The sequence below is a fragment of the Microcaecilia unicolor genome, chromosome 5, assembly GCF_901765095.1.
Source record: "Microcaecilia unicolor chromosome 5, aMicUni1.1, whole genome shotgun sequence".
NCBI lineage: Eukaryota > Metazoa > Chordata > Amphibia > Gymnophiona > Siphonopidae > Microcaecilia > Microcaecilia unicolor.
In genome coordinates, this window is record NC_044035.1 from 224,758,096 (window position 1) to 224,780,789 (window position 22,694).

General features: G+C 42.7%; 1 protein-coding gene across 1 annotated transcript in view; it reads right to left on the bottom strand.

Moving 5' to 3' along the window:
* LOC115470562 (interferon-induced GTP-binding protein Mx3-like) overlaps positions 1–22,694 on the bottom strand; it is a 155,614-nt gene that overhangs the window by 86,692 nt on the left and 46,228 nt on the right. Inside the window, exons 6-8 of the mRNA XM_030203821.1 lie at positions 13,546–13,744; positions 5,741–5,819; positions 1,209–1,331 (exon numbers count right to left, since the gene is read on the bottom strand). Of these exons, the coding sequence (XP_030059681.1) occupies positions 1,209–1,331; positions 5,741–5,819; positions 13,546–13,744 (401 nt within the window). The remainder of the gene's footprint in view (positions 1–1,208; positions 1,332–5,740; positions 5,820–13,545; positions 13,745–22,694) is intronic.

Genomic DNA, 22,694 nt, shown 5'->3' on the forward strand with positions numbered 1-22,694 from the left:
ATTATCCAGACTGGAAAACCTATAGGGAAAAAGATTCAGTAGATAGCCTCTGCAGTGAGAAGATGATGCAGGTGGCTGGAGAAATTGCCAGAAAGCTAAAAAAAATCATAAAAACTTCTTGAACTTGCATCCACAAAATTATCCAAATGAAGGTTGATGCCCCAATCAGCAACAGATTGGCAAACTGCAGGCAAATACTAGAAACAAACTCTGAAAAATCCTCCAATGAAGCTTGCCAACTACCCGGTGGACGATAGAAGAGGACAAGTCAGAATCAGAAAAGGAATCGTCATTATTGTTACAAGCAATAATTTTGAGAGTGGAAGAGTTAAGGCTCAAAATTAATTCAGCCCTGAAAAAAGACGTATAGATAATTGCTACCCCACTTCCTCTCTTTCTATCCTGCGTTTGGTGAAGGACCTTGTATCCCGGGGTACAAACATCAGTTAGTAGCAGCCAGGTCTCCAAGATTAGCACCAATTCAATCTCATATAATCACAGCTTTATTCATAACAGTCCTAGCACTGACATACCCAACAGGAATCGGCAAGTAAGTGACAGCAGTATCGCAACTGAGCTTAATGTAGGCTAAATGGCCTTGGACAGGAGTAGAAGTTCTCCAGGTAGCATTATAGTAATGCAAGTATACCGGGGAAAACGCCCGCCGCATTACACCCCAAGCAGCTGACCCGATCAAAGGAAGAATCCCTGCTAACCTGGTAATATAGCTCAGGCAATTTAAACATTGTTTTGCTCACAGAAATGCCTTATAAAATTACCCCCTACAAGTGTTTGTTTCAATCTTGACCTCTTGTCCTGATTTTTGAAGTACATTAGGAAATTATACATAGCAGATTATGGGTCTTTTTATTAAACAGCATTTAGGTTTTACTTTAAGGAAAAACTTGAACCCTATGTTCTATTTTATAAAGGGAACACATCCTTTATAGAATAGCATTTGACGAGAATCCCACATCTAACTTACACCTGCTAAAAGCATAAAGCAGCATGAATGTTTTTGGAATGCCCCAGTATGCCTTTTTATGATTGATACACAAGGTCAATGGCCTTCATAATTACTGATAATTTTGTAGCATTCCATTCAGTTGCTAATAAGCAAGAATTTTTTTTAAAGGATTTAATTGCCAAAGTTTTACGGCCTTCTATGCTTAGCCCTGAAATCATACAGTATATTATCTGTGACTTACCCTCATAAGGTACTCAAACACAGCATCCTCTGACTCCGGAATTTCTGTTCTATAGAATTCTAACTCTTCCATTGCTTCCCTCATTTTACTGTTTATCTGTCTTTTCAAATCAGGTAGAGATTTCTGAAAAAGAAAGAAATGTAGAATCTAACAGTATATAGTTTCTTTAAGGCCCATGCAGTCTGCCCATTTTCAATTCCTCTTGCTTACTGCAGACTGTACTTGGTTTCTTCTTTACTTTTGCTTTCCCACAAGAATTTTTGGTGCTTTTCCCATGGCTTTTTGATTTCTAATGCTGTGTCTGCTACCACTATATCCATTAGATTATAGAGTGGACACCAATCCCAACAAATAATCATAGAGACTAAAAATGGTAATTCTGTAAGCTGGGAGCTAAATTTATGTACTGATAGGTGTGTCTGTATACTAGCACCTATGTGCATGATTGTCAGCAATAATGGAAAGTTAAGTGCTAGGTTCTACTCTTTAACTAGCGTGCATAAGTTACTTAGCATGGAACTGCAAGGGAGTGTGCATGTGGGCAGAGCATGGGCATGTCACAGGCCATGCCGTTTATAGAATACTATCAGTTGTATGCGTTGCATGGTTCACTTAGGCATGCCAGCTTATACCAGCCATTGACAGGACATTAGTTGGCACATTTAACCTCTGATGCAACTAAGAGGCTTTGTACTAGTATTTTACAGTGGCATAGGTGCGCCAGAAGCCATTATAGAATTGACGCTAAATGTGCCCCATTGTAGTACCTATATCTTGGGGCCAATTGGTAGAATTGCCCCAAAATCCTTTTCTTTGTTTCCCAAGTAAAAGTTAATTATTATTATTATTAGCATTTGTTTAGCGCTACCAGACGCACGCAGCGCTGAACAACTGACACAGAGAGACAGTCCCTGCTCAAAAGGGCTTACAATCTAAAAATACAGACAGACAGGACAATTAAGAGTGAGGGAAGTAGTGGGTGAGAAGGAACAAGGGGAGGGCAATTGAGTAGTGGCTAGGAGCCAAAAGCAGTGGTGAAAAGGTGGGTTTTGAAAACAGGTAGATTTGAAAACAGGTAGAGATGGAGCTAGACGTACAGGCTCAGGAAGTCTATTGCAGGCATAAGGTGCCTCAAGGGAAAAAGAACGAAGTCTGGAGCTAGCAGTGGAGGAGAAGGGGGACGACAAGAGAGATTTGTCCAGTAAGCAGAGTTCATGGGGAGGAATGTAGGGAGAGATGAGAGTGTAATGGGGGGCTGCAGAATGGATGCATTTAAAGGTCAGTAAGAGAAGTTTGAACTGTTTGCGGAAGCAGACAGGGAGCCAGTGAAGTGACTTGATGAGTGGGCTAGTGTGGGTATAACGATTTTGGCAGAAAATAAGCTGTGCTGCAGAATTTTGGACAGACTGGAGAGGAGAGAGATGGCTGAGTGGAAGACCAGTGAGAAGCAAATTGCAATAATCCAAGCGACAGGTGACAAGGGTTTGGATAAGGGTTCTGGTAGTGTATTCAGAAAGGAAGGGGCGAATTTTGCTAATGTTGTAGATAAAGAAACCATAGGTTTTGGCGATCTGTTGAATATGCGCAGAGAAGAAGAGAGAGGAATCAAAGATGACTCCAAGATTACGAGCCGAGGAGACAGGGAGGATGTGAGAGCCCAAAGAGAATGGGGGAAGAGAGGAGGTGGGTTTAGGGGGAAAAACGAGAAGTTCAGTTTTAGTCATGTTTAGCTTCAAATGGCGTTGAGAAATCCAAGCAAGTTAATGGATCTTATCTTTCAACAGTACAAGACAAAGTATTGCATGTTAGTGAGAAAAGAGAAAAGCAAGGCGAAAAAACCGAGTCATGTCCTTTTTGTAGTCTTCTATTTTAAATGAAAAAGATTACACCCATGGAAAATGTTTTATAAAAAGACTCACATTCACAGTGTAACATTATATAATACATCTGTATTTGGTTTAGATATTCAAAAACTTCTTGAAAAGGTAGGTTTTCAGTTTTCTGCAAAACCACATATAATCATGCTGATATCTTAATTTACGTGGTAATTCATTCCAAAACAAAGCCGTTTGATATAAAAGAGATTGTACCAAAATTTTCTTAAATCTTACTCCCTTAGCATTTGTAAATGCAATGCCAGTTGCTGTTTGAAGTGTAATGTTCTAAAAAAAATAGTTGGAAACACTATCATATGACACATAAAAGGTGCTTGAAATGTATTAATTTAAAAACCAGACACATGAGTTTAAATAAGGAATGAAATTCTACTGGCAACCAATGCAATTTTTGAAGGTATTTACTAACTCAATCAAATTTACTAGCATTACATAATAATTTAGCCACAGTATTCTGAAGAGTTTGAAGTCTAACATGTAATTTGTGGTGACACCAATTAAGATAATCTAATTGCTTAAGTACATAGGATTGCACAATGAGCTTAAATTGATCAAATAAAAAATTACTGTGTATTCATTGCAATTGTCTAAGGGGCCCTGTTACAAAAGCTTAGCATGCTCTAACAGATATTAGCATGTGCTAAGTACCATGTGACCCATGGGTATAAAATAGGACATGTAGCATTTAGTGCATGCAGATTCTGTTAGCTTGCACTAAGCTTTAGTAAAAAGGCCTCTAAGTTTCCAAAACATATGCAATGGAACCAAGAAGTGGCATCTTCACATTCATTGGATCTAATACAAATTGAGGGGCATTTTCGATCGGGGACGCCCATCTCTAAGGGCGCCCATTTCCGAGGATGGCGCCGCGAAGGGGCGGGGCCAATCGTATTTTCGAAATGAGATGGGTGTCCATCTTTTGTTTCGATAATATGGTTGGGGGGCGCCCAAATCTCAACATTTGGGTCAAATGCTGAGATCGCCAGCTGTAGAGATGGGCACCCTCGGTTTTCAGCCATAATGGAAACCGAGGGTGCCCATCTCAAAAACAAACAACTCCAAGGCATTTGGTCATGGGAGGGGCCAGGATTCATAGTGCACTGGTCCCCCTCACATGTCAGGACAGCAACCAGGCACCCTAGGGGGCACTGCAGTGGACTTCAGAAATTGCTCCCAGGTACATAGCTCCCTTACCTTCGGTGCTGAGCCCCTCCAAAACCCACTCCCCACAACAATACACCACTACCATAGCCCTAAGGGGTGAAGGGGGGCACCCACATGTGGGTACAGTGGGTTTGAGGTGGGTTTTGAAGGGCTCCCATTTTCCACCACAAGTGTAACAGATTGGGGGGATGGGTCTGGGTCCGCCTGTCTGAGGTGTACTGCACCCACTAAAACTGCTCCAGGGACCTGCATACTGCTGCGATGGACTGGAGTATGACATTGGCGTGGAGGCTGGCAAAAAAAGGTTTATAAAGTTGGTTTTTTTAGGGTGGGAGAGTGTTAGTAACCACTGGGGGAGTCAGGGGAGGTCATCCCCGATTCCCTCCGGTGGTCATCTGGGCACTTCGGGCACTTTTTTGTGACTTGGACCTAAAAAGAAAAAGGGACCAAATAAAGCGGACCAAATTCTCACCAGGGACGCCCTTCTTTTTTCCATTATCGGCCAAAGCCGGCCATGTCTTAACCACGCCCTCTCCCGCCCCGTCCAGCCTTCCATACCCTGCCAACACGCCCCCTTGAACTTTCACCGGCTCTGCGACGGAAAGCAGTTGGAGCCAACCAAAATCGGCTTTCGATTATACTGATATGGCCGGGTTCATGAGATGGATGGCTATCTCCCGATTTGTGTCGGAAGATGGCCGGCGATCTTCGAAAATAAGCTGGATTATGTCTTATATGTATAGATACCGAAACTCATAATGTTATCTCCTCCAGTGAATATATTCCATCTCACCACCCTTTCAGTGAAGAAATAATTCCTATATTTACATATTTCCAACCTCATATTATGACCCCTTGTTGTAAGGCTTTTTTTTCACTCTGCTATAAGGTGCATATCATTATTTCGTCTATCATGTACATTTCCCTTAGGTTTTTGCACCCAAAATGCATGATTGTAATTTATTTGCATTATACTTTAAATTATCATAGTATTCATCAAATTCAAATTAGATAATTTCAAATTTATTTCTATGGCTTGTGGTGTCTCTACTCTGTTGCAGATTTGAGTGTCCTCTGGTAAAATGCAAAACATGGAAGGTAATATAACAGGGCACTTATAGACAATTCCATAGATCCAAGAAATGAGAAAAGTTATTGTATGGATATTAGAGATTTCGGATCCAAGAGCCAGCTAACAGCAAGTCACTGCTGCATTAAAGACACCTTCATGCAATCATTGGTCCCAAAGGCAAAATATACCTTTTCAACTTGTTTAGTTTTACATTGTAAGAAAAAACAATTTCACCCAAACTCCCAGAAGCAAAATATGTCATGGAATATTCATATATAAACCTCAGAGTGTTCAAACATTAAAGTTGAATCAGCTGCTTCAGACATCCTTTCCAGGTAGAAAAGCACTGAAGCTACAATGAGCAGTTAAATATACAATGTGAGAAATATTTATCATCTTACATAAATGTGATTCACAAGTTCAGTTGTCAGTGCTTCTGCCAAAATGGGAATGGTAGCCTTGCCTTCATCCAGAAGAGAGCTGCAAAATACAAAACAAAAACCCAAATACATTAACCCCCTCATTCTATTTCAGGTCACCTATATTTAAACACCTTTTTAAAAAATTCACTTTATTTATTGGCATTTAGAAATAAGTAAACATAATTTACAAGTGCATAAAGTGAAGTAAAACGTTGCAATGAATGTTAACAAAATGGAGTAAAATGGAGTAAAAGCACAGTTAACTCTAAGAGGAATTGGAATGATCAATATGGTTGTCATCCGTCAAGGAGAAGTGAAGAAAGTCTTCAACTGTCTTCCATGTTATAGTTACGGCATTGAGGGGTTCTTTTATAAGCAGCAGTAAGGCTAATGCATAGGTAGAGCGCACCAAATCGGCACTACTTCCGGGGTAGCTTGGGCACCCGATAATAATTCCAAAGTTGGCGCGCACTATTTCCTGTGGTAGAAAATATTTTTCTATTTTCTACCACGGGGGCGTTCCCGGCAGTAATCGGCATCGTGGCCACATTGGCACTCACTGCATGGTTACCACATGAGTAGCTCGTGAGTCCCTACCACTAGGTCAATGGATGGCAGTAAGGGCTCAGGCCATAAATAGGTGTGTGCTAGTTTTAATTTTAGCGCATGCCCATTTCCTGGCCCATTAAAAAATGCCCTTTTTCCCAGTCATGGTAAAAAATGGCCCAGTACACGGCAAAAACATGCACCCATACTACCGCAGGCCACGTTTTACTGCGGCTTAGTAAAAGGACCCCTGAGTGTGTTCACTTTTTCAGCAGCATAAGGTTCATATCATTTGTAAAAGCAGATGGTATTTCACCAGAATGTTTCATTGAGAAATTTTGTATTTTTACAATGTTTGAAAATTTGCTGTATACTGATTATTGGAGATTCCTATGATTGTGGGTTTACTGACCTGCATGTTACCAGTAAGTACCAACCGTACCATCATTATCATCCTGACAAGGACTGGGTTATAAAGTTACTGTTGGACCTCATGGCCATTTGTGCCACTTCTCAATTGTTCCACAGACGTGTTTTCATTTTGAAATAATGACAGGTAAGTAGATGTTGTTACTTATTCATTTGTTGTACAGAATTAATGATATGAATTTATCCAGTGCTGCTACTGCTAGGTATTATTAGGAAAGGAATGGAAAACAAAAATGAGGACGTTATAATGCCCTTGTACCGCTCCATGGTGCGACTGCACCTCGAATATTGTGCCAATTCTGGTCGCCACATCTCAAAAAAGATGTGGAGGGGCATTTTCGAAAGAAACGTTTAAGTCGGAATTTGGACGTTTTACAAAGACGTCCAAATTCCGAGGCAGGGAGAAGGTCTTTTTCGAAAAAGATGGACGTCCATCTTTTGTATTCAAAAATACTATGGACGTCCTTGGATTTGGATGCTTTGCGATTTGGATGTCTTTGATTTTCGGCCATTTTCGAAACAGAGACGTCCAAGTCTAAAACGTCCAAATTCAAGCCATTTGGACGTGGGAGGAGCCAGCATTTTTAGTAGACTGGTTCCCCTGACATGCCAGGACAGCAATCGGGCACCCTAGTGGACACTGCATTGAACTTCATAAAATGCTGCCAGGTACACAGCTCCCTTACCTTGTGTGCTGAGCCCCCCAAAACCCACTACCCACAACTGTACACCACTACCATAGCCCTTACGGTTGAAGGGGGCACCTATATGTGGGTACAGTGGGTTTCTGGTGGGTTTTGGAGGGCTCACAGTTTCCTGCACAATTGTAACAGGTAGGGGGGGAAGGGCCTGGGTCCACCTGTCTGAAGTCTACTAAACTACTCTAGGGACCTGCATGCTGTTGTCATGGACCTGAATATGACATCTGAGGCTGGCAAGTAATGTTCTTTACCACACTTTTTGGGGGTGGGAGCGGTTAGTGACCACTGGGGGAGTAAGGGGAGGTCATCCCTGATTCCCTCCAGTGGTCATCTGGTCATTTGGGGTACCTTTTTGTGCCTTATTCATAATAAAAACAGGTCCAGCTCAAAACGCCAAGTTTTAGTGCTGAACGTTTTTGCTTTGTTCCATTATGGCTCAAAGACATCTAAGTCTTAGGAATGCCCAAGTCCCATCTTGAACATGCCTCCGATACGCCCCCTTGAGATTTGGATGTTCTTTCAACGGACTTCTGAGAAAGACGTCCAAAATTCGGTTTCGATTATACTGATTTGGACGTTTCTGTGAGATGGACGTCCCAAGTGCCAATTTATGTCACTTTTTGGACGTTCATCTCTTTCGAAAATGAGAAAGGCTAAAGTGGCTAGGGCTGTTCAACTTGGAGAAAATGTGACTGAGGGGAGATATGATAGAGGTCTATAAAATAATCAGTGGAGTTGAATGGGTAGACATGAAGCATCTGTTTACGCTTTCCAAAAATACTAGGACTAGGGGGCATGCGATGAAGCTACAAAGTACTAAATTTAAAACGAATCTGAGAAAAAGTTTGTTCGCTCAACGTGTAATTAAGCTCTGGAATTTGTTGCCAGAGAATGTGGTAAAGGTGGTTAGCTTCGCAGAGTTTAAAAAAGGTTTGGACGGCTTCCTAAAGGAAAAGTCCATAGACCATTATTAAATTGGAGTTGGGGAAAATCCACTATTTCTGAGATAAGCAGCATAAAATGTTTTGTACTTTTTTGGGATCTTGCCAGGTATTTGTGACCTGGATTGGCCACTGTTGGAAACAGGATGCTGAGCTTGATGGACCTTTGGTCTGTCCCAGTATGGCAATACTTCAGTACTTATGCCCGTGAATTTGTCACTCATTTAGCCCATGAATTTATTACACATTTGCCTTTGCCCAAAAGAACTTCGAAAGTAGCGCTAGAGGTAGAAAACCCCACTTTGATCAAGGGACTACCTCATAGGAATACCACATTGATGACAAGGTGTTCACGTTCAAATTTTGACCCAGGCTTAAGAAAATGACATTTTTGCCAAGTTGGCAAATGGCTTCATCTGTGGCTTACTAAATTTGCCTAAAGAAAATTCTCAAGATGAAGATTCCCTTACTTGGGTCCACATCAATCTTGAGATCATGTCACCCAAGTCACGTTGTCCCGGATGTATGAATTGTTGACATAACCCAAACTAACAATGAAGCAGAATAGCTTCTTTGTTTTTTAGCTACAGAAACAAATTTTGAAGATTCTGTACCTGGGTTTCATGTTGATTGGAGCTGTTTCCAAATTGATTGACTCTGTTCCCATACCTGGTGTCATTCTTCAAGATATTCCTGATTTTCTGCTTCCCAATCCACTTGTTGTTCTGAACATTTCTTTCCTTTGTTCCCTCATGTTTTCCATGGTCTAGTACTGACTTTTGGATTCCTTTTCCCAAGAATGTTGTTTGTGTTGGGGGAGTTTGTTATTTTTTAATTTTACCTTGCCACAGATCCAATTGTTCCTGAAATTGAAGTTCTAGATGTGTTTTGTAGACATCTTATTGACTTTATTCCTGAACTGTGTCCACTCCTTATGTTTTAAGACTCTCCATCATCACCATTTTATGGACCATTTTGTTCCTGTTTGCTGTCTTCTTGGTGCTGGAAGTTGTCCTTCTATGCTGCATCATTCATCAAGGTCCACCACCATTGACTCTGACATCGCAAGATTTTGTGGAGAATGCCCCTGCTTAATTTCTCCACTCCAATATCTTTGTTTTCAGTATCAAGTTACAGTGGGGGAAATAAGTATTTGATCCCTTGCTGATTTTGTAAGTTTGCCCACTGACAAAGACATGAGCAGCCCATAATTGAAGGGTAGGTTATTGGTAACAGTGAGAGATAGCACATCACAAATTAAATCCGGAAAATCACATTGTGGAAAGTATATGAATTTATTTGCATTCTGCAGAGGGAAATAAGTATTTAATCCCTCTGGCAAACAAGACCTAATACTTGGTGGCAAAACCCTTGTTGGCAAGCACAGCGGTCAGACGTCTTCTGTAGTTGATGATGAGGTTTGCACACATGTCAGGAGGAATTTTGGTCCACTCCTCTTTGCAGATCATCTCTAAATCATTAAGAGTTCTGGGCTGTCGCTTGGCAACTCGCAGCTTCAGCTCCCTCCATAAGTTTTCAATGGGATTAAGGTCTGGTGACTGGCTAGGCCACTCCATGACCCTAATGTGCTTCTTCCTGAGCCACTCCTTTGTTGCCTTGGCTGTATGTTTTGGGTCATTGTCGTGCTGGAAGACCCAGCCACGACCCATTTTTAAGGCCCTGGCGGAGGGAAGGAGGTTGTCACTCAGAATTGTACGGTACATGGCCCCATCCATTCTCCCATTGATGCGGTGAAGTAGTCCTGTGCCCTTAGCAGAGAAACACCCCCAAAACATAACATTTCCACCTCCATGCTTGACAGTGGGGACGGTGTTCTTTGGGTCATAGGGAGCATTTCTCTTCCTCCAAACACGGCGAGTTGAGTTCATGCCAAAGAGCTCAATTTTTGTCTCATCTGACCACAGCACCTTCTCCCAATCACTCTCGGCATCATCCAGGTGTTCACTGGCAAACTTCAGACGGGCCGTCACATGTGCCTTCCGGAGCAGGGGGACCTTGCGGGCACTGCAGGATTGCAATCCGTTATGTCGTAATGTGTTACCAATGGTTTTCGTGGTGACAGTGGTCCCAGCTGCCTTGAGATCATTGACAAGTTCCCCCCTTGTAGTTGTAGGCTGATTTCTAACCTTCCTCATGATCAAGGATACCCCACGAGGTGAGATTTTGCGTGGAGCCCCAGATCTTTGTCGATTGACAGTCATTTTGTACTTCTTCCATTTTCTTACTATGGCACCAACAGTTGTCTCCTTCTCGCCCAGCGTCTTACTGATGGTTTTGTAGCCCATTCCAGCCTTGTGCAGGTGTATGATCTTGTCCCTGACATCCTTAGACAGCTCCTTGCTCTTGGCCATTTTGTAGAGGTTAGAGTCTGACTGATTCACTGAGTCTGTGGACAGGTGTCTTTCATACAGGTGACCATTGCCGACAGCTGTCTGTCATGCAGGTAACGAGTTGATTTGGAGCATCTACCTGGTCTGTAGGGGCCAGATCTCTTACTGGTTGGTGGGGGATCAAATACTTATTTCCCTCTGCAGAATGCAAATAAATTCATATACTTTCCACAATGTGATTTTCCGGATTTAATTTGTGATGTGCTATCTCTCACTGTTACCAATAACCTACCCTTCAATTATGGGCTGCTCATGTCTTTGTCAGTGGGCAAACTTACAAAATCAGCAAGGGATCAAATACTTATTTCCCCCACTGTATGTACTAATCTATGCTGATGCTTTTGTCATGCATTATGTAGTACCATATGATTTGATTTTGATTATAGTTTCATGTGTTAAGATATTTTACTAATACCATACTATTTATTCTAGTATTCATGTATTTGCTGTATTAATTTTCATTTTAAAGAGTGTTAGTTTTGAGGTTGCTGTTATATTCACATTTTGATGCTCTCTATAGTCTTGATCATGAGTCCTGGTTCTAACCGGTCTAATTGTATTGTTATTTAGGTTGGCGATGGAATAGACTCCCTTGTAGTTAATTCCATCTCTAGGGGGTGCGGGGGGAGCTATAGGGGTCTTTTCCTGCTGTCTCACTTTTGCTGGTCAGAGGCCTGTTAAGCCTGAACCATCTTTTGCTGATCTAATATGGATTCTACAGCCTGTGGCCTGAATATATCAGAAACCAGCTTTCTACATAGCTGTGATGGCTTCATCCAAGAACATATTGTTTACTGTAAACTAACCCCCAGTTATCTCCTGGGAAAGCGAGGAAGCATACCTCATCGAGACAGAGTCTATGGCAGCATCTGTGAATCATGAGGGAGTTTGCTACCATTAGACTTGTGACTGATAACAGACTCTTTGCTGGAATCACAAGGCCTCTCATTGTCATGACCGTGAATTCTGCTGGCCAGAGGTACTCTGTTTATGATTGGTCCATAAGTGTCACCTGGACCGAGAGGGATGCCAGTGTTGGACAGAAAAGAAAGAGGAAGAGAAAAGAAGTTTTGTTGATGGATAGATCTCTCTCAGAGGAACTAGAAAGACTGATTTTTCCCCAAACACCAGTGAACTGAAATCCTTGTGATAAAAGCTTACAAGGTCAGTTAATTTGCGGCTCTGTAGCTTCCACAAAGACTGCGAACCAGTGCACAGAACAAGGACCTTGGAACTTTATTCCACAGCCACCCTGCTAGAGTCTCAAAACAGGAATCCGATTCATCACCGGAAGTCAGGAACCTACGGACTGCGAAGGGTGAGAGAAGCAGGAGTTTCCTTCCTATAGTTGAAGGTTAGCTAGTTTATGGTTTTACCTGCAACTTTGGTTATAACAGGACCTGTGGTTAGCTGAACTTGCTGCTAAGTGTTGGTAATCTTTTTTCAGGATATTATAGTTTTGTAATTACTCATATATGTATTCATTTATCTATTGGTATAATAATCATTATTTTGATAGTGTACAGAGTTTTATAACTTGCTTTGTATTTTGCTGTATTGTTATTTTTATATCTATAATAAACAATATATTTCCTGGAGTCCGATACAGGGAGAATAGCAAAGCAGAATTGTATGGCAGGGGAGAGGAGAGAAGCCGCTAGGCATCCATTCAGGTCGCTGCCATCACGTGACCCCCAGTCCATAAACTATTATTAAGGTGGACATGGGGAAACCCCTGGATGTTGGGATCCTGACTTGTGTCCTGCAATGGCCACTGTTAGCAACAGGATACTGGGCTTGATAGACACTTGGTCTGAACCAGTATGTCAATTCTTATATTCTTATTTGTGCCATCCTGTTCATTTATATTGATTTTGGTTTATTTTATTTTTTATATTGCATTGTTTATTTTTATTATATATATATATTATAGGGGTGGGCAACCAAGGTCGTCAAGGGTCACAACCCAGTCAGGTTTTCAAGATTTCCATAATGAATATGCATGAGATCTATTTGCATACAATGGAAGCAGCACATGTAAATAAATCTCTTGCATATTTATTGTGGGAATCTTGGAAAACTGACTGAGTTGCAGCCCTCGAGGACCGTAGTTACTCACCTCTAATATATCAAGATTAACTATTTTTTGAATTTTATTAGATGCCCTTTTACTATGCCACAGCAAAATCTGTGCTTAGTGCATACTAACACAGGATGTTCTGCATGGTAAGCCCAGATTTAGGACCCTGTTTACTAAGCTGTGCTAGAGCTGTGGCAGCTCTTTTAGTGTGTGCTATGCATTAGCATGCACTAACTGTATAGATGCCCATAATATTCCTATGGATGTCTACAGAGTGCACACTAATTTTTAGCATGTGCTAAAATCGCTAGTGTACCTTAGTAAACAGGGCGCTAAGTGTGGCAGTATAATAAAGATTTATTAATTATTATTATTTTTTTAAATATGTAAATCCTTGCCAAAAAAACATGGAAGCACTTACCACCTTCTAGTTAGGAAGTGCTAATATGAACTTGTTAGCTGAATAACGCTTCCACACTCACTCCCCGAAAAATATTTTTTTTAATTTGTGCACGATTAGCATGCATTAAGAGGCGAACTACCGACAAACGCTTTAATGTATTCTGTGGTAGGCCTTTTTTCCCATGTTAAGCTTTGGTGATAACACTTTTTGCGGTGCTAGGAAGGTGGTCTATAGCTATTTTCAAATAAATAAATTGCCTGCCATTCATACTACCTGAAATATTTATGATCTTTGAAAAAGGACTCCTCTTTCTGTATTGCATCCTTCACTGACAAACTGTCACTGATATCCTGCTGCCCACGGCATTTCACAATCTTGTAGCCCTTTTTCAAGGGGATCACAGAGTTGCTCATGATCTTCATAACATAATTTTCTGTTCCTTTGTCAATTAGATCTGGTTTTGTTAGGATGCCTGTGAAATAATACAAAAGATTAGTGCAATCCAAATAAAAGGTTCATATACTTCCAAAAAGCAAAAACAAAACAAAAACCTCCAGTTGTGGCTGAACACTTGGATTTTTAAAAAGTATCTTCTTTGAATTCATAATATATTTTTGTATTTGAATTAACCTGACATCTGCCTGTTTCTCTCTGCACCCCCTCACCTGGTCCTACCTCAGAGCTGTTGCCTGTCACAATTCCTGTAAGCAACCTAAGCTGGCCCTACAGGCTTCTCTCTACTACTTTCCCGCCAAAAAAACAAGAAGTGACATCATTGAAGGCAGGACATGATAGAGAGCATCCTGCAGGGCCGGCACAGGATGCCTATAGGAATTGCCGCCGGCAGTAGCTCTGAGGTAGACCGGGAGGGGGGATTCCAGAGAGAGACGGGCAGATGCCAGGCCACGAGTGGAAAAGAGGGAGAGAGAGTAGTGAGGCACTGCCACTGAAGAGTTTTGGGGACCTCATGGGCTGCTGACTGGGTGGGCCTCAGCCCATCTAGGCCCACCCTTAGCTATGCCACTGGCATACCATTACATTTATCTTGTCCACATCATTCTACCACACCATACCATTACTGTCTCATGCCCTCATGTTATTACAGAGCACCTCAAAAAGACTGTGTTATTGGTGTGTCTGGAACTAGAAACATTGATGCAAATCGCCAATGGCGATGTTGAGAAATATGTATTCACAACATTATTTAAAACAGGCCCAACACGGTTGTGTTTCGCCCTCCTAAAGGGCTGCGTCAGGGGCAGTAGCATGCACTTTCATCTTCAGAGATAGAATGGATTGTCCTCTATGGCTCAATGTTTCTAGTTTCAGACACACCAATAACACAATCTTTTTTAGGTACTCTGTAATATTTTTTGTGCGTAACCCCTCAGATACAACATGGTGTTCCTGAACAAAGGGATACATATATAACAGGGTGCCTAGGCAAGAAAGGCACTAACCAGTGAAGCTGGTGCTGAAGTTGCATTAAGGGGACTTCTTTGAAACAGATCTATGAGCGAAACATGAATCATGTCAGATCCTGTCCCCAGCCCAGCAGTGGTGCAACGTTTAGATGGGTATTTAAACATTTCTATTAAAATAACTTATTTATAAAAACCATCAGTGGGAACTTTTGAACCACAATACAAATACAGTGCACTCCATTTAAGTGCACATCGGATAAGTGCATGATCTGTTTAACTGCATGCCGTACTTCGGTCCCGTTTTTGGCACCATCAATTTCTATGGGGACAAACTTCGGTTTAGGGCACCACTGATAAGTGCAAGATTCGCTTATATGCATGGTTTAAGACCACTCCTCTGCAGGAAAGACTCCGCATAAGCAAACGGACGGAATCTGGAAGCTGATTGGCGCGTGACAACCAACGAAATTTCAAATTTACCACCCCTTTAACTGCTACAGGCAGAATAAGCGAAAAAATTTTGTTAGAGTATATACTAGGGTTGTCATCGCGGCAGCGGAACTGTAAGACTTTAACACTGGCTAAATGAATAGAAGTTCTTAAAAAATTAGAAAACAAACAAAGTCAAGCATCTATTGCTAAAGAATATGGTGTCAATCCCAATCAAATTTTACGTGTCTTGAAGCAGAAAGACCAGCTTCTGGAAGACTGGCAAAACAATTCAAATCCACAACAGAAACGAAAACGGGCGGGAAAAGCTGAGGAGGTAGAAGATGCTCTTCTTCGTGGTTTTCTCAAGAGCAGACACTTTCCTGTCAGTGGTCCACTGCTTATGGAGAAGGTTAACCAGCTAGCTGAAAGTCTTGGACTAACTGAATTCAAAGCCACTGTTGGATGGTTGGAAAGATGGAAGGAGAGGAACAACATAAAATTCAAGAAACAGCATGGTGAGAAAAAAGACGCTGATGACTTTGGTGCTGAAAATTGGGTTGTTTCAGTTCTTCCTACCATCTTGAATGAGTTTGCACTTCGTGACATTTTCAGTGATGATGAAAACGGTCTCTACTGGCGAGCAATTACTGATGGAAAACTTGCATTCAAGCATGCCAAAACTACTGGAGGTAAAACGTCGAAGGAACGACTGACGATCCTCCTTTGATGCAATATGGATAGGAGAGAGAAGTTGGACCCCTCATCAATGGAAAGAGCAAACAGCCCCATTGCTTCAAGAAAGTTAAGCGACTTCCTGTGTCATACGAGGCTAACACAAATTCATGGATGACTGGGGAAATTTGGAAGCAGGGGCTAAAGAAGTTAGACACTAGAATGCAGGCACAAAGGCGTCAGATTTGTTACTTTGTGATAATTGTGCTGTACACAAGGATGATGTCAGGCTGTCTAACATCAACGTGGTCTTCCTGCCACCAAACACTACCTCTCTGATCCAACCCTATGGATCAGGGCATAATAGCCAATTTCAAACAACATTATCGGGCTCTTGTGCTACATCGTCTGATGAGCGTTATGGATGACCAGACTGGCAAGGATAAATGTGCTGTTGAACTGGCTCGTAATCTATCACTGTTGGATTCCCTACATATGCAGAAAGAAGCCTGGAATCATGTTACACAGGCAACCATTGTGAACTGCTACAAGCGGGCAAGCTTTGTTAAGGATGTGGAGAGGGATGAAACAGATGTAGCTGTTGCAAACATGTCAGATGAACAGGTTATTGACATCCCAGCCGGTGTTACTGAAGAGGAGTTTCATCGCTACGTAGCTGTTGATTACGATCTACAAACAGCTGATGACAGCACTGATGTGGAGATATGCGCCTACACGCAGGCAACAACGGCTGATGATGAAACAGGATGAAATGAGCAGTGAGGCACATGCTGACGAAATTCAACAACCTCCACCTGTCACTTTTGCAAGAGCGCTGGAGAGTCTCAACACCATGCGGGCCTATCTGGAGGCCACTGGATGTCAGTGCTATGACAGTTTTTACCATCTGGCAGACGTAGTCAATGGAACTCACAGACACAATAGTGTACAGAGGACTATAACTGATTACTTCAAGTAAGCCTAATGTCAGTTAACGGAGACTGTATACTGTACGTATAATAATAAACAGCACTGTACATATGTTTATCAGATGTCAAACTTCTTTGGGTCACAACGATTAAGTGCACGCTCCGGTTAACTGCATGCATTTCTTTGGTCCAAACCCTTGCACTTAAGCGGAATGCACTGTACTGAGATTTAATGTTTAATTTTTCTGTGGAGCCACTGAGGATGTTGGTGCTATAATCGTCGTAAATGCTTGAAGTTTCTAGCCACGAGTTGCACCGATGAGGCTTACACACAGTGCTTTTTTTGTGCCGGTACGCAACGGTACGGCGTACCGGCACCTTTTTTTTTTGCTCCCCCCGCCCCGTGAGTCCATGTCCCGCACGCAGTGCCAGCCCCCATTTCCGGCCGCTGCTGCTTCTCCTGTTGAGCAGCAGCGGCCGCTACACAAAGAAAAAGATTTTAAAAAAAATTCAAACCTGGCTGAAAAACGCGGCACCCTGGCACTGTAGACAGCCATTAGGCATTGGCTGTTGCCCCGCAGCCGCTCCTCCTCTTGCCTCTACGTCACTGCGCTCCTCCGGGGTCTTCCTCCAGGGGCAGTGACATAAGGCAAGAGGAGGAGCGGTTGCGGGGCAACAGCCAATGCCTAATGGCTGTCTACAGTGCCGGGGTGCCGCGTTTCAGCCAGGTTTCAATTTTTTTTTAATCTTCTTTTTCTTTGTGTAGCGGCCGCTGCTGCTCAACAACAGGAGAAGCAGCAGCGGCCGGAAATAGGGGCTGGTGCCGCGTGCGTTGCGTCTTCGCGCCAAACTTGGCAGGGAGAGGGAATCCAACAGAGGGAAGGATTGGGGAGAGAGAGAAAGAGGGAAAACAACAGAGGGAAGGATTGGGGAGAGGGAAAACAACAGAGGGAAGGATTGGGGAGAGAGAGAAAGAGGGAAAACAACAGAGGGAAGGATTGGGGAGAGGGAAAACAACAGAGGGAAGGATTGGGGAGAGAGGGAAAAACAGATGGAAGGATGGGGAGAGAGAGGGAAAAACAGATGGAAGGATTGGGGAGAGAGGGGAAAACAGATGGAAGGATGGGGATAGAGAGAGAGGGAAAACGGAAGGATTGGGGAGAGAGGGGAAAACAGATGGAAGGATGGGGATAGAGAGAGAGGGAAAACAGGGAAGGATTGGGGGGAGAGAGAAAGGGAAAACAACAGAGGGAAGGATTGGGGAGAGAGGGAAAACAACAGATGGAAGGATGGGGAGAGAGGGAAATACAGATGGAAGGATTGGGGAGAGAGGGAAAAACAGATGGAAGGATTGGGGAAAGAGAGAGGGAAAACAGATGGAAGGATGGGGAGAGAGAGGGGGAAAACAGATGGAAGGATGGGGAGAGAGAGAGGGAAGATGCTGGATGGAAGAATGCAGAAAGAAATAGGGGAGACACTGGAAGGATGGGGAGAGAAAGCAGAGCTGCTGGATGGAAAAGGGGAATAGAGAAAGACTGGAGAATAAGAGGAAGGGGCATGGGGAGAACAAGGGTGAGGAAAAGATGAAAAGCCACAGGTAGATGAAGGAAATTAAAGAATGGATAGTAAGAATGAATTAAATCTGGACAGAGAGAGAGCCTGAAAAATATTGAAGAAAGCAAAGAAAAAGGAGACAAAAATGACAAATGGCACAGAAGAGTTAAGCGAAAAGAAAAGAAAGCAGAATCACAGACTGGGACCAATATGGAAAGAAAAACAGTCACCAGACAACAAAGGTAGAAAAAAATCATTTTATTTTCATTTTAGTGTTTGTAATTATGTCCAATTTGAGAATTTACATTGGCTGTCTTATTTTGCACTGGGTATACTGGAGCTGTAAGAGCTTACAGAGATTATTTATAATGAAAAAAATCACTTTATTTTTTTCTCCTATAGTACTATAATATTTTCAATGATGTCTGTTTATATGCGCCATGGCTGGTATAGGGGGTGTGGTTAATGTGGGTGTGGCTATGATAGGGGTGGAGCCATGTGTGGTGACCCCGCCATAATGAGTACCGGCACCTTTTTTTCTACAAAAAAAGCACTGCTTACACAGTATAACTTTCATTGCTGTAGGGGTTAATGCTGTATATAGTTAATAAAAGAAACATATGCCTCCATGTCTTCCCTAAAGCTCTCACCCAAGGCTATACCAGTAACTCTGTACATGTATGTGCCAGTAGAAATCAGTTCAAACTGACACATTTTTAAAAGTATGTGCATAAGCACCAATCCCATTTTCACTCATTCTCCGCTCTCAGGAATCCCCACACCCATATTGCAAATAGGTGCCATGTTTTCTGATTTCCTACTTTATGCATGTATATCCCACTATAATTTTATAAGCACCTACTTACTTGAGCATGTAAAATGCTGCTCTGTATACTCAAGTTGTTTATAAAATTTTCCCTAGTACACTTATCAGGAAAAAGTGTCTTCTGGCAAATGGTGGAATACACACATGCACCCTGCCAAAGATCTGTCTCCCATGGCTAATCAGGATCGGGAGGCTTCTGGAAACAGCAACCCTAGCACTCAGATCCCACATGACACCAGTTCTGCTGTCCCCTTCTTCTCAATGTTGCTGCTTTTATCAGGCCACATGGGTCAGCTGATCAAAGAAGACAGCTTGGAGGAGGCAGTGGTAGAAGCACAGCAGCAGTAGGAGGAAGGGAACAGTGACATGAGTACCATTAGGTCGGGGTCGGGGTTGGGGGGGGGGGGAGGAACAAGTGTTAGGGTTGAAGCTAGTGTTTTCCAGGTATCTGTCAGAGCATGATATCAAAATGCTACATATAAATTTCATAATGTTTTGCAACACCTCAACCATCATGTATAAGAAATGTGTGCAATGCAAATTTCTGTAATGATTGTTCAAATGAAGGATTTTATGCAATAGCTATTGAATCAAGAACATAACATTCAGAGACGTGGAGGGGCATTTTCGATTTGACATCCAAGTCTGAATTTGGACGTTTTACACAAAATGTCCAAATCCAGAACAGGAAAAAAGGTCATTTATGAAAAAGAAAAACGTGTATCTTTTTTTTTTTTCTAAAATACTATGGACGTTGTATTTTTTGGTCCATTTTCAACATAAATGTCCAAATGCAAAATGTCCAAAATAGAGGAGGAGTGGCTTAATGGTTAGTGCACAGGCTTTGATCCTAGCAACAGGGGTTTGATTCCCACTGTAGCTCCTTGTGATTTTGGGGAAGTCAAATGCACAAGGGGCATTTTTGGATATGACATCTAAGTCTGAATTTGGATGTTTTTTGTTAAACGTTCAAAATCAGAACAGGAAAGGTCATTTTCTACAAAAAAAAACATCTATCTTTTCCTGGTGAAAATGGTGTTTGGAAAAACATTTTGTGATTTGGATGTTTTATTTTTTGGTCCATTTTCAAACAAAAAAACATCCAAATGTAAAACATACAAAAGACACAAGAAAATCCACAATACAGTGAAACCATTCACATGTTCTAAGTGTGGTAAATGCTTTGGTTGTAATGTAAATCTCAAAGTGCATCAGAAAGTCCACACGGGAGAGAAACCATTTGCATGTATAGAGTCTGGTAAAAACTTTGGGCAGAAGGTAAACCTCACAATGCAGCAGAGAACACACACAGGAGTGAAAACATTTACATGTCCTGAGTGTGGTAAATGCTTTGGTTGCTAAGAAAGCCTCACATGGCATCAGAGAATCCACACAGGGATGAAACTATTTACATGCACTGAGGAGGTAAAAGCTTCAGTTGCATTGGGACAGGTAATTAGGGAATGTACACTCTTGCTATGAAGTATGGAAAAATAGCACTCTGGTATTTAGATATATGTAATCAGACCTCCTTTTCATCTCTAGATCTGAATTCAAAACCCAAATCTAATGATAAAAAATAGACACAAGGCTCAGATGTTATAAAAAAAAAAAAATAGAAAGCTTGGCATCAGGTAGAATGGTGGAAAAGTGGCATCCCAGGAAAGCATTAGGGCCTCCTTGTGGCACTGCAGTGGACTTTATAAAATGCTCCTAGGTACACATCTCACCATTGCTCCCTTACCTTGTCTGCTGAGCCCCCCAAATCCCACCCAAAACCCACTACCCACAAATGTACACCACTACCATAGCCCTTACAGGTGAAGGGAGCACCAATATGTGGGTACAGTAGATTTCGGGTGGGCTTTGCAGGGCTCACAGTTTCCTCCACAAGTGTAACAAGTAAGGGGAGGTAGAAGCCTGGGTCCACCTGTCTGCAGTGCACTGCACCACTACTAGACTACTCCAGGGACCTGCATGCTATTCTAATTGACCTGAGTATAACATCTGAGGCTGGCAAGTAATATTTTTAATCACATTTTCTGGGGGTGGGAGGGGGATAGTGACCACTGGAGGAGTAAGTGGAGGTGATCCCTGAGTCCCTCCAGTGGTCATCTGGGGCACCTCTTGTGAGGAGTAGCCTAGTGGTTAGTGTAGCAGACCTTGATCCTGGAAAAGTGGGTTCAATTCCCACTACAGCTATTTGTTATAAAAACAGGTAGGTCTAGCTCAAAAAGTCCTAGACGTTTTTGTTTTGTTCCATTATGGCTGAAAGATGTCTAAGTCTTAGGAACGCCCTGAACACGCCCATGAAACGCCCCCTTGAGATTTGGACGTATTTCTGATGGACTTCATAGAAAAACGTCTAAAAATAGGTTTCAAAAATACTGATTTGGACGTTTTTAAAAATGAGCCTGATAATAAAGGGCAATTTTACAAATACTTTCTATCTGTAAAACCAAATTTTATGTGTAGAAGTGGGCTATGCAACTCATTGCCATATAAACATACTAGTAAAACATGCCCGTTTCTGACATGCCCCCTCCCTCCCCCCTCTTATCCGAGTTCCAGGCTCCACTCCCTCTCCTCTGAGTTCCAGGACCCGTTCCCTCCCTCCCTCTCCTCCCCTTCGAGCTCCATGCCCCCCCCTCTCTGAGTTTCAGACCCCCGCGCCTCCCTCCCCCTCTCCCCTCTGAGTGCAAGCACGACCTGTCCTCCACCTTCCTAAGTGCTGGCTGTAATTTAAAACTTGTTACCTCGTGGTCCGGCGGTAGCAGTGAAATCGAGCAGGCACGGCGCTTCAACATGCCTTCCCTTGTGTCTCAGCTCTGCCTCTGGTCCTGCCCTCATTTCCTGTTTCCGGAAGGGCGGGACCAGAGGCAGAGCTGAGACAGAAGGGGAGGCACGTTGAAGCACCGTGCCTGCTCTCCTTCACTGCAGACGCCGGACCCCGAGGTAAGAATTTTTAAATTCTGGCCGGCACTTAGGAAGGCAAGGTGCAGGTGGAGGACAGGTTGTGATTGCACTCAGAGGGCAGAGAAAGAGAGGGAGGATGCGCGGGGGTCTGGAACTCGGAGGAGAGGGGGGGCATGGAACTCAGAGGGGAGGGAGTGAGGGAGGGGGTTCTGCAACTCGAAGGGGAGGGGGGCCTGGAACTCGGAGGGGAGGTAGGGGGGCATGGAACTCAGAGGGGAGAGGGGCTGGAACTCGGAGGAAAGGGGGGAGGAGAGGGGGCCTGGAACTCGGAGGGAGGGAGGGGGGCAATTCTCCCACAATTCTCTCCTCACTTCCAATGTTCTATGGCTGGCTGGTGCTGGCTTCCCTTCACTCTCACTGATCCGCCCTCTGACGTCATCGCGAGGGCGGACCAATGGGAAGTGTGTTACGAACCCAGGCATCCAGACATAGAACGTTGGAGGTTCAAATTATTATATATGGAGTTTAGGTTTTCTGGCAGACATATATACATTTGTATTTATGCCTGCTTCAGAGTAGATGAAAATAGATACAAGTGCCTGCCACCGCTAGTTACGTATAAGTGGCATTTAATAAGTAAAATTATAAGTATGCTTTCCTTTTATAAAG